The following is an 11346-nucleotide window of genomic DNA, read 5'->3' on the forward strand; positions in this document are numbered from 1 at the left end:
TATACATAACATATTCATTGAACCACAGAGGGCACAGAGGCGAAGATTACGGATTTAATATGGGAGTGAATATTGTAGCTGATGTTAAACTAACATTTCTATGTACATATTTTATTAATTTTACGGTATTTCTCAGATTTACAATCAAATATGAGAAATTAATTATAATCAAAAAAAAAAAAAAAAAAATTAAAAATAAATCATTTGGCCTCTACTCGCAAAGGGCAAGCAAGGGTGTACTTCCGCAGTATACGACAGTAAGGCGGATTTTAATCGTAAACGCACCTTTGATTATTTTATTTAGACTATTTAGGTAATGTATTCGTTTTTTTTTAAAAAGCAGTTTTTTAATACAGTATAAAAATATAGCAGCTGTATAAACAGTTCGTCATTTCCTTGTATGTACATGAGTTTCGCTTTAAATACATCATATAAATTCAAAATTTACATTAAAAAAAAAAAAAAAAAAAATCAACCGTTTCATCACTAAGGTAATTGTGTCATCTACGCGCTAAACCGAGTTGAAATAACATTAACATTAGTACAAAACAAAATACAAATGGCCTCAGCCGAATGTTATTAGATTTACCCTCTTAACAGATCCCTTGAACTTTGATAGCGCAATAGATTGGTTGTCGCTTCTGCTGATGCTGAGTATGCATCAGTGCAGCGACAACGCGGCAGTGATGTCAAGATTCTTTGTTCAAGATCAATCGCAGATCGTCTGGTAAGGTTTGTGTAATCTCGTTGATGCGCTCGCGCAGCATCTCTTGAACGGAGTATTTCAAGGGAACATCATCAAGATTTATTTTCTCTAATTTTTGACGAATTCTTAAAATCATGTCGACTACCTCAACTTCTTGCTTGTCCCTCACCCATGCAGTTAAATTCTGGAAAAATGCAAGGAAAATTTAACCAATTATTTGCCATTAAGTAGTTATTGTTCAACGGATACTTCATTTTACTTACCGCTTGTGAAAGGGCTTCAAGTTGAATCGCCTGCAGCTTATTAGTCAACTCCATGTATCGCGCGTGGAACCAGCCAGAAAAATTGGGCGATCTAAAAAATCGACGATACAAACCGACCCAATCACCTTTGATCCCCGTCGTTAATTGGGGACCAGCGTTATTGAGAGTAGCTAAGAAATCATCGGGATTGAAAAGTTGGGGTATCGGAGTTGCCTGTGAATAAAAAATTCACTGAGTATTCACTTAAAAATGTTAAATACACAAATTTAAAAATAATCAATTACGAACCTTAAAAGGGGATATAGTTTTTTGGAGAGGCATCAAACTTGCTATATACCTTTCGAGCGGAATCATAAAGCTTTCTGTCAACTCTGTGAGGTGTCGTCTCAATAATGCAGTCTGCGCCTCTCCTGGTCTTTTCGTTTGAACTCCTTTTAACAACTTTTTAAGAATTCCTTTGTCCTTTTGTAGGAAAGGTTTATACTGAGTATAAAGTCCGGGTTTCGAGTCTACGACCTTCAGACCTTCAGATCTCTTTGATTTGTACTTTGGACTATCTGCAATAAAAAAAAAAATAAATAAATAAATTCTATACTTAGTATGAGAAGTGGAAAATAAAATTTAATTATGTATAAAAAAACATCACCTCCAACCGAGCCGTTTTCAGCTACACGAACGATATGTGGCCAATGACGCAAGGTTTTGGCAAAAAAAGGATTAGTGACCCCAAGAATAACTGCAGGTGGACTTTGACTATCCACTGTGTATTCTTTGAATTCTGAGTCGTGGATGGTAAAGTACGGTCTATGATCGGCGCAATACTTGAGTGGGGCAATCATTCTAAAAAAAAATTAAATCGTCAAATACGGTTATTCAAGAAAATGTAATTCAATGACTCGTTTGAACTCACGCGGTGAGAGTATGAACAATATCAGAGCAAATAGTGGGTGAACTAGCCATTACAACAATCGGCTCGCTTAACAAGACGAGCTCCCATAATAAGTGGATGTGAGTGACAATGCTCGAGAGACTCTTAAACATATCACCATCATAGGCAGACACCAGAATCAAACTCCTTGCAGCTGCAGTCTTGGCAGGGGCACATTCTGACGCAGCAACGTTCGGCACAGCTGTTTTGATGGCGTTATTCGGGATGTATGTCTGTAAGAAATACGTATTTATTAGGCATTTCGTTAAAATTAATCATGTTTACACATTATTACCTGAAAGAGTACCCCTAACAGGGGCAAGTGCAAAACTTGACCAGGAGTAGGGGGAGGCCACTTGCTGATTTCTTTAACTACTCTATCCATGCACATGGGGCCACTATCGAAAAATTCCGGAGCAATGAGAGCGCATATTTCACTAAATAGATTAACAAAAGGAAGCCTTGTAACTAATACTATGCTCTAAAAATGTAAAAAAAAACAAACACTGGGTAAAGAAAAAAATTTTCATGTCAATCACAGGATAAGTCAATTGGAGTGAGTGGTACCTTTTGAAAATAGCCTCTAGGAAGATTCTTATCTTTCACTTGGCGAAAGTACACAAATCCCCAATAGTAATCTTTATCAGTCTGTAGGAACATGGGTGACTTTCTATCATAATCTCTAAGTTCTCGAGTCTCGTTGCAGCCCTTGCTAATGGCAACACCCTTTCTTATCCTTACGTGGTATTGTGTGTCTCCCATGCATCCAGAGTTGGAGTCTGGAAATGCCAAGTAGCAAATGTTGGATCTTTCCTGCTCCGTAAGCTCCACATCTTCGGGATATATTGCCTAAAAAGATAAACATATGTAATTTGGAGCACACATTCCAATGAAAGTAACCATCATACTTACAACTCACAGAAATAAGTACTTAAATGGTGCATACATCAAGCAATACAACTTACCTCAATAGCCTGGCCAAGTTCAAGATCAAACGTAACGATGCAGATGCAATGCACCCAATTGTCAAAGGACTCTCGCTGCTGGGCATTGCGAAATACATCACGGGACCTGCTGTCATCCTGCAAACTACAGCTAGGCTTCGACATTGCGCTACCGCTGCGCTCACCATCCGTTCCTCATCATGCAGCAAACACAAGAACTGAGTAGCGACGCGCTAATCTTTTTCTTTTACAAATGAAATAATTAAATTACAACAAATTAGACGCTACGAGAATGAAGCAACTGTATCAATACTAGGTATATTCGAAGCAAAGTTTTCAATACGGAAAAGAATATTGTATACATATACACGCCTGCAGTCTTACCTCGAGATTTTGCAAAGCATCACCGCTGTGTATGGACCATCAGCGCGCGCAAGATTGACCATACGATGATGATTGTAGACATTGTAGTATTAATATTTTACAACATATCTATCTGCGTGTACACGTTAATGCGCGGAAAGATTTACTTTGGATCAGTGTATTGTTGAAACGCCACTTCATCGTAAACTCCTGTTTCCTGTAGTCCTAGAGCAAGTAAGAAACGGACAATACTATTACGTGTGCGAAATCCTCAAAAGAGCAAACTGACCCCTTCACTCTCAGGATCATCGCATCAGCTGCTCTCAAGATATGCCTTGTAAGCTTTATATCTATCTATATTAAAAATGAATGCGTGTGCGCGCACGAAGTGAAAGCCGAAAGACTGTAAGAGGAACTTTTACTTCCGTAACTTTGAAAGAAAGACAAGGTCCTGTCACACAAGGCTTGTTGTTAGTAAAATAAGTGAGTAACTGAGTATAATTACCTAAACTTACCGTATATATTCATTTCCGATTCTGATGATTCTGCAACGTGCATTACTTTCGGGTACTTCAGTCTTTAGTTTGTTGTTGTTTGTTAAATTGCAGGGATCATCGAGAGAGGACATAGGAGAAAGAGAATATAGAAATGCATTCGAAATCTCAAGCGCGTAATTCAAAACCACCACGCTTTCAGTAAATTATTGATTATTTAAAGGTAAAAGTGTATTTTTATGAGAAGATTGATGATCTAAGTTTGAAAGAATTAACCTGCAATCGAATATCTTCCTCTACTGCGTGTAGTGTGTGCGGTAATATTAAGCGCGCCAATTTCAAATGGCAGACGACGCAACTGCTGAAAATTTGAAAAGGAGTTATTTGGCAGCTTATCAAACTCTATTGTTTTCCAAAGGAAACAAATCTAAGGCAGAAATCGCTGACATTGAGCGTAGATGTTTGTTCATTAAGTACGTGACTTGTAAAAATAGGTAATTACATGTATGTACGATTGGTTATTGTGATAAACATCCTTCTCAAGTAATTAAAAATGTTATTAATTTTTTGCAGCATAAACGAAGATGTGGCTGGTTCACTGCTTCGAAAGGAGCTGCAAAATTATGCAAGCCTTGTTGACAACAAAAGTGGGTTGAATAATTATTGGAAGCAGTTCAACCTGTTGAATGTCAACACGAAAAACGATCCATTGGAATGGGAGTCGAATTTGACAGATCCGAATTTAGCGCTACAATACCTAGAGCCATTGCCCTGCAGTAAAGAGGCCACTCATCCGTGTGTTAATCAACAGTTCTTGGATAAGGATGTTAAGAGAGTCATGGATACGTGGAAGAATGGAGGCTCGGTTCCAAGAGCAAGGAAAGTTCCTGTACAACAGCAGGAAGTCAAAGTTGTTCAAAATAAAACTATTGACTCCAGGCATGTGAGGACAGTCGGTTCAGCAGCACAACAGAGGCACTTTGATCCTGCATCAAGTTTGATGAAGACTATAAGCTCAGAAAAAACAAACACCGGTCACAAAAAGCCTAATACTGTGGTCGAAAAGGCAGGGGAAAAATCGGAAGAAAATAAGTTTGCTGGATTCAAAACGGCCAGAACAGCATTAGCAATACAGCAGCAGGTAAAAAATAATCGACACGGGCCAAGTATAAATAGACAAACAGCAATGAATAACAAGCCACCGGTTAAAAAATCTCTGGGTGGCAAAGCGCTCAATGCTCCCTATGTTTGTCCATTCAAAGATGAACAGCAGCAACAGCAACAGCACTCATCAAAAGAAGAAGAGTTGTCCGAAGTGACTGACGAGAGACTCAAGGGTATAGAGCCAAAAATGATCGAACTCATTCGAAATGAAATTATGGATTGCGGCAATCCAACTACCTGGGACGACATTGCTGGACTGGAAAATGCAAAAAGAATTATCAAAGAAATCGTCGTTTTTCCAATGTTACGTCCAGACATCTTCACAGGCTTGAGGAGACCTCCCAAGGGAATTTTATTATTCGGTCCACCTGGTACGGGTAAAACATTGATCGGCAAGTGCATAGCATCTCAAAGTAAATCGACGTTCTTCTCGATCTCTGCCAGCTCACTCACGTCCAAATGGATCGGTGAAGGAGAAAAAATGGTACGCGCGCTCTTTGCCGTGGCCCAGGTCGAACAGCCTTCTGTAGTGTTCATCGACGAGATCGATTCTCTTTTAACTCAAAGATCAGAGACCGAACACGAGTCCTCCAGAAGAATGAAGACTGAATTCCTAGTGCAGCTTGATGGCGCGGCAACGGGAGACGACGATCGTATACTTGTGATCGGTGCTACCAATCGGCCATACGAGCTCGACGAAGCAGCACGCAGACGACTCGTTAAGCGCTTATACGTGCCATTACCGGAGTTAGAGGCCAGAGCCCAAATTGTTCGTAATTTGTTAAAGTCAGAACGTCACGAATTAACCGAGGAAGATATTAATGAGATCGCTAAATTGGCCGATGGTTATTCTGGAGCCGATATGACTAATCTTTGTAAAGAAGCGAGTATGGGCCCGATCAGAAGTATACCCTTTGACCAACTGGAAGCCATTAGTACGGAAGATGTAAGAAAAGTTACATTCGTCGATTTTAAAGAGGCTATTAATACAGTTCGTCCATCTGTGTCTCCCAAAGATCTGACCGTTTACTTGGACTGGGACCGTACTTATGGTACAGCAAGTGCACAACCTAGAAGATGATTGATCGGAATAAAATATAGACATTAAATTATTTTTCTACCAATTTTTGTACATCTGTTGAAGTGTTTATTAATTTTGTTCTTAATCAAAGTACACAATTGCACTGTTTCTATTTTACTGTAATGTTTATAAAAATAATTTAAAAATATATATATATAAATATGTATTTCACATGGTAGTTATGAAATCTGTTTTCATTTGAATGTGTTTTAACTATTTGTACATCACTTTATAATAATCGTTTTTCTAATGTTAACAGTGATAAAAAATAAGATATTTCGTTTATTCATAATCTAACTTAATATTGTACACTGTCTGTTTTGTTGTAACTAATAGTCTTTGATCTCCGTATATTTCCAAAATATTTATAGAAACTATTGGTTCATTGGCGATAGAAATTTTTTTTGATTTTTTGAAATTAATTTTCCTCAGTCCCCGTGGATCTTTGACGGAATATAAACACACGGTACCTAGAAAATTTATCAATTTATATTGAATTTTTCAGATGAATTGTGACTATGTTGAAAAAATCATAATACTTGCCATAATCTAATCCTATTACTAATAAAGATACGTGAAAAAGTATTGCTGAAATAGAACCTTCTAAAAATGGAAAGACATTGTACATTTGCCATTCACTTTTATACACTGATATACCTAAATGGCCTCTGTCTAAACACAAAAAAAAAAGAATTGAGAAAATGAATTAAAACACTTGTGCGAATTAGAGAATTTTTAAAACATCATAGCTGTACCTGTAATGCAAAATGCCACATGAGGATTAAACAAATAATAGCTACGAATATTTTGATTTTTTGGCGCTCCCAGGTACGTTATTTGTGGTTCGTAAAAAGAATTACTTTCACTAACTTTTTGTAAGTCGATTTCGCAATAAAGACCGTTATTGTACAAACAGCACAGCTTCAAACAGAGGTGTACAGGTAATTTATTTTCTTAATATATTTATCAAAATTGATTTATATATTTAATCCTACCTCATTCATGTTTATTGTCATGTTAATAGGATATACGTTATTAGAAGCGCATTGCATCGTGGGTCTGTTTGAGTTGTAATAATTCATGACCAACGTCACAGAAAAGTTTTTTTCAGACGCAACATTGCGTGCAAGAATGGTCTTACCTTGTAAGCCTATACAATAATAAGAGTGGCCGGCACTGGAAAAACAAAATGAGTTTAAAACTTGTATGAATACAATCTGATAATGGTAAAACACCAATTACACTCACCACATTACAAGGCCAGGTCTTTTGCTTATTAACGTATTTTGCTGAACTATATCCCATATTCTAACAGTTTTATAAACTGAAGTTACAATTAAAATTATGTTATCATAATTTTTGCCTGGAAATCGTAAAGATTTATTAGTTTTTATGACAAAAAAACAATTCTTGATAACCGGAAACGCACCTTGAACCCATAATTTAACAGACTCTGCATGATCATACTGATCAACTAAAAATACCAGTTCATGTGTCCGCAAATTATATACTCTAACATATCCTTCGCTGGAGCCAACAGCGACCAATTCACCTACAGTCTCTTTAGCTTTTAGATAGAATGTTGAAAAAATATTAATATAATGTATTACAAAGCCCACCTAATGTAGAACAACAAGTGATTCTTTCTGAAAGCCTGTGCTCTGGTATAGGACTGAAGTCCTCTGTAATGTATTTATCGTAACTTTGAACGTTTTTCCATTTGGTCCAAGCTCTGTACAGTGTCACCCATATTTTGAAATCATAGTGGTCGTACTCTTTTTTATCTTTAAATTGTTTTTCGAGGGTGACTGCGTGAAACGAATTTTCCAGCAGCAGAAACCAATACATTTTTGGAATATCTTTTTCACATTGCCTGTACCAAGCGTCTGATTTCTGTAAAAAAAAAAAAAATGATTCCAAATGTCTTGTTAAAAAAATAAAAACACCATATAAAACACATTCTCCAATTGTCCATACCTGTAGATGTTTTGTGATTATAGCATTAAATGTACTGTTGACAGAACGCAAACGTGTGAGTGACAGAGCCTCTGTTTTATGTAAAATGTTTTCCCAAATTTCGACGGGAAATATCATTGTAACGATGAGTAGATTTCTCAGTGAAAATTTTTGTGAACTCACACAATATGTGTACGAGATCAAGAATGAAAATTAAGCAAAGTAACAGGTACTTGATGTAAAATCCTCAGTCGTTTGTTTTGTTTACAATTTGTGTAACTCGTTGAAAAAATCGAAGCACCTATGCATTTAAGTACTTACACCTATACATACTATTCAAAAACAGAAATTTAAAAATATCATATACAACGTATCTATATCTTTGTTTGGAAAATTTTTTGCAGTTAAGTACTTACGTTCATATAACAGTAAAAGAAGTTTCCTGTAGTTCAAAGCCGAGATTTGAAGTCATGCTTCACGTACTTTTTTTACATAGCCTGTCTTTATACAAAATAGCTTTGGCCGTTTGGCTGTCAAACTCTGTGGCTGTGGTGTACAGTATTGGATCTCACTTGATCAGGGAAGGTTGGGTTCTTTGTTTACTTGTAACACTTAAAATTTACATCTCTGTAATAAATGTATTTTTCAATTAGTGAGATCCGATGCTCCATTCCTAGGAGACTCTTCGTGTGGCTGCTTCTTTTTCAGGCCTTTTTTCTTCGGTTGTCTCTTTGCGTCTGATTAATTTACGTGTATATTTGATCGTGATTTACGATTTCTTTTGCTATGTTCATATTATGTAAGTTAACTGTTTATTGGAAATCTAAAGTTGAAGGGCTATTCTTTCATGAGTTAATGGTAAAAGGTCAAGAGTATTGTAATTTTGTAAATATTGTCGATTTTATGGGCCATATTAGATAAGTAGAATATTGATGGTTTTGGAGGTCGATTTTAAGGTAAAAGATAAATTGTAAACTTGACGCAAGTAGCACAAAAAATGTTGACTTTTTATTATCTATCTACTAGATTCATTGCGGCTGGTTTATAACTAATAAAGTGACTTTACTGCAAGTAGCAACAATTATTTTGGATCAGCGCCATCTAGCGGTCTTAATTTTTTGGCCAAAAGTGGCTCCTAAAATTCTCAATCAGAGCATTCAGGATTAGAGCCATTTAGTCAATTATAAACCAGCCGCAACTCACGATGAAGCTATAAAATAAAAAAATAACAGTATGTGTGTTTTTGGCGGCAAGTTAACAATTCATCTTATGCTTGAAAATTCATCTTCAAAAGTACAAACACATAGGAGGTCGACTTTTTGGTAGAAAATAGATTGTTAACTTGCCGCCTAAAACACATGTATCGTTATTTTTCTATTCTATGGCTTTATCATGAGTTGCGGCTGGTTTATAATTGACTAAATGGCTCTAATCCTGAATGCTCTGATTGAGAATTTTAGGAGCCACTTTTGGCCAAAAAATAAAGACCGCTAGATGGCGCTGATCCGAAATAATTATTGCTATTGCTACTTACAGTAAAGTCACTTTGTTACTTACAAACCAGCCGCAACAAATCTCATAGATAGATAATAAAAAGATAACATTTTTTGTGCTACTTGCGGCAAGTTTACAATTTATATTTTGCCTCAAAATCGACCTCCAAAACCATCAATATTCTACTTATCTAATATGGCTCATAAAATCGACAATATTTACAAAATTACAATACTCAAGACCTTTTACCATTAACTAATGAAAGAACAGCCCGAAGAGTCTCACGAAGAGTTTCCTAGGAATGGAGCATCGGATCTCACTAATTGAAAAATACATTTATTACAGAGATGTAAATTTTAAGTGTTATAAGTAAACAAAGAACCCAACCTTCTCTGATCAAGTGAGATCCAATGCTCCATTCTTGTATGAGACTTTTCGTGTGACTGCGCTTCTTTTTCAGGCCTTTTTTCTTCGGTTGTCTCTTTTGGACTGATTAATTTGTGCTTACATGAGTTAATGGTAAAAGGTCAAGAGTATTAAAATTTTGTAAATATTGTCAATTTCATGAGCCATATAAGATAAGTAGAATATTGATGGTTTTGGAGGTCGATTTTAAGGTAAAAGGTAAATTGTAAACTTGCCGCAAACAGCACAAAAAATGTTATCTTTTTATTATCTATCTATGAGATTTGTTGCGGCTGGTTTATAACTAACAAAGTGACTTTACTGTAAGTAGCAATAGCAATAATTATTTCGGATCAGCGCCATCTAGCGGTCTTTATTTTTTGGCCAAAAGCGGCTCCTAAAATTCTCAATCAGAGCATTCAGGATTAGAGCCATTTAGTCAATTATAAACCAGCCGCAACTCATGATAAAGCTATAAAATGAAAAAATAATTATACTTGTGTTTTTGGCGGCAAGTTAACAATCTATTTTCTACCAAAATTAGACCTCCTATGTATTTATACTTTTAAAGATAAATTTTTCAGTAAAAAATAAATTGTTAACTTGCCGCCAAAAACACATGTATCGTTATTTTTTCATTCCATAGCTTCATCATGAGTTGCGGCTGGTTTATAACTGAATAAATGGCTCTACGCGCTAAAGCTCTGGTTCAAAAGTTTAGGGCCACTTTTCAGTTCAGAAATTCGCAACGCTAGATGGCGCTGATCCAAATAACTGTTATTTCTTATATTAGAGCCGTTTAATCAATTATAAACCAGCCGCAACTAATTTTGTAAATAGTTTATAAAAAGTTGACGTGGTTTGTGCTGTTTGCGGCAAGTTTACAATATATTTTTTACCCAAAAGTTGACCTCCAAAAGAATAGATATTCATATGGTTCAATAAAATCGACCATATGGCATTACTTAAAAGTAATTACTTTAATTACTACACATAACTTCACGTACATCTTACACCGTGCTCTCTTTACCAGAATTATAAAATCAGAGGCTGTAAAGTTACCTAGGTCGTGGTGGTAACGCCGCTATGTAACTTTGACAAAACGTTTTTCGTCGCCTTTTTTTCATAAATATTAGTTAATACAGAAATGCAAATGTATTACGATAATTATTTCTTTGCCTACGTAACAGGTTTTAAATATTAATATTGAAACATATTTTAAACTTAGCGCGATTCTGCCAGTCTGCAGACTGCCATTAATATAATCTCACCCTTATGCATATACACTTTAAATTAATATAGTATAAGGCGCTATTTTTAAATACAAAATAATACATCATTATTGACTCTACATCGCTAGTACCTCTGGGGTTTTTTCCACATGTCCTAATCACTGTGATAGTTCCCAGGCAGCTATATGGTGTAATGCTTACTGTGCCATGCTGATAGTATAAAGAACAACGTTGCCTACTTATATGGGTCCGAGGTGTACTTACGTGCCGTCGGAACAGTATGAATCAACGGTGCCTCGAGGGGGGAGGGTGGGCG

The 11346-nt window shown here is 36.1% G+C and overlaps 3 protein-coding genes across 5 annotated transcripts; 1 reads left to right on the forward strand and 2 right to left on the reverse strand.

Annotated features, from left to right (window-relative positions):
- Positions 1 to 211: 211 nt before the first annotated feature.
- LOC106639689 (protein DENND6A) lies at positions 212 to 3523 on the reverse strand. The gene is made up of 9 exons (XM_014353435.2): positions 3226 to 3523; positions 2863 to 3085; positions 2465 to 2746; positions 2193 to 2378; positions 1880 to 2130; positions 1616 to 1809; positions 1258 to 1526; positions 970 to 1182; positions 212 to 890 (listed from the first exon to the last, which is right to left on the reverse strand). Exons 2-9 carry the CDS (start codon positions 3004 to 3006, stop codon positions 690 to 692), a joined length of 1740 nt encoding a protein of 579 aa, XP_014208921.1. The 5' UTR covers positions 3007 to 3085; positions 3226 to 3523; the 3' UTR covers positions 212 to 689.
- On the forward strand, positions 3429 to 6111 carry LOC106639688 (fidgetin-like protein 1). 2 transcript variants are annotated; one of them, XM_089596255.1, is made up of 4 exons: positions 3429 to 3687; positions 3813 to 3921; positions 4008 to 4192; positions 4272 to 6111. In XM_089596255.1, exons 3-4 carry the CDS (start codon positions 4041 to 4043, stop codon positions 5941 to 5943), a joined length of 1824 nt encoding a protein of 607 aa, XP_089452381.1. In that variant the 5' UTR covers positions 3429 to 3687; positions 3813 to 3921; positions 4008 to 4040; the 3' UTR covers positions 5944 to 6111. The 2 variants fall into 2 exon arrangements, with proteins under 2 accessions (XP_089452381.1, XP_089452382.1); XM_089596256.1 differs by having other exon boundaries at positions 3429 to 3541.
- Positions 5993 to 8548, reverse strand: LOC106639691 (uncharacterized). Of its 2 annotated transcripts, none has more exons than XM_014353438.3 (9): positions 8316 to 8548; positions 7921 to 8231; positions 7563 to 7836; positions 7373 to 7495; positions 7192 to 7306; positions 6939 to 7119; positions 6699 to 6864; positions 6487 to 6615; positions 5993 to 6413 (listed from the first exon to the last, which is right to left on the reverse strand). In XM_014353438.3, the coding sequence occupies exons 2-9, from the start codon at positions 8035 to 8037 to the stop codon at positions 6226 to 6228; spliced, it is 1293 nt and encodes a 430-aa protein (XP_014208924.2). In that variant the 5' UTR covers positions 8038 to 8231; positions 8316 to 8548; the 3' UTR covers positions 5993 to 6225. The 2 variants fall into 2 exon arrangements, with proteins under 2 accessions (XP_014208924.2, XP_089452383.1); XM_089596257.1 differs by having other exon boundaries at positions 7373 to 7504.
- Positions 8549 to 11346: the final 2798 nt, after the last annotated feature.

The sequence above is a fragment of the Copidosoma floridanum genome, unplaced genomic scaffold, assembly GCF_036245765.1.
Source record: "Copidosoma floridanum isolate Cflo_tuat_1 unplaced genomic scaffold, Cflo_Japanese_pri ptg000030l, whole genome shotgun sequence".
NCBI classification, from domain to species: domain Eukaryota; kingdom Metazoa; phylum Arthropoda; class Insecta; order Hymenoptera; family Encyrtidae; genus Copidosoma; species Copidosoma floridanum.

Coding starts and splice junctions, on each gene's coding strand:
- LOC106639689 (XM_014353435.2), bottom strand. CDS start 3,006: ATGTCGAAGCCTAGCTGTAGTTTGCAGGATGACAGCAGGTCCCGTGAT. Junction 2,131..2,192: donor TGTTAGGGGTACTCTTTCAG/GTAATAATGTGT, acceptor TATTTCTTACAG/ACATACATCCCGAATAACGC. Junction 1,183..1,257: donor AAACTATATCCCCTTTTAAG/GTTCGTAATTGA, acceptor TTTTATTCACAG/GCAACTCCGATACCCCAACT.
- LOC106639688 (XM_089596255.1), top strand. CDS start 4,041: ATGGCAGACGACGCAACTGCTGAAAATTTGAAAAGGAGTTATTTGGCA. Junction 4,193..4,271: donor TACGTGACTTGTAAAAATAG/GTAATTACATGT, acceptor AATTTTTTGCAG/CATAAACGAAGATGTGGCTG.
- LOC106639691 (XM_089596257.1), bottom strand. CDS start 8,037: ATGATATTTCCCGTCGAAATTTGGGAAAACATTTTACATAAAACAGAG. Junction 7,837..7,920: donor TAATCACAAAACATCTACAG/GTATGGACAATT, acceptor TTTTTTTTACAG/AAATCAGACGCTTGGTACAG. Junction 6,865..6,938: donor TGACAATAAACATGAATGAG/GTAGGATTAAAT, acceptor CTCTGTTTGAAG/CTGTGCTGTTTGTACAATAA.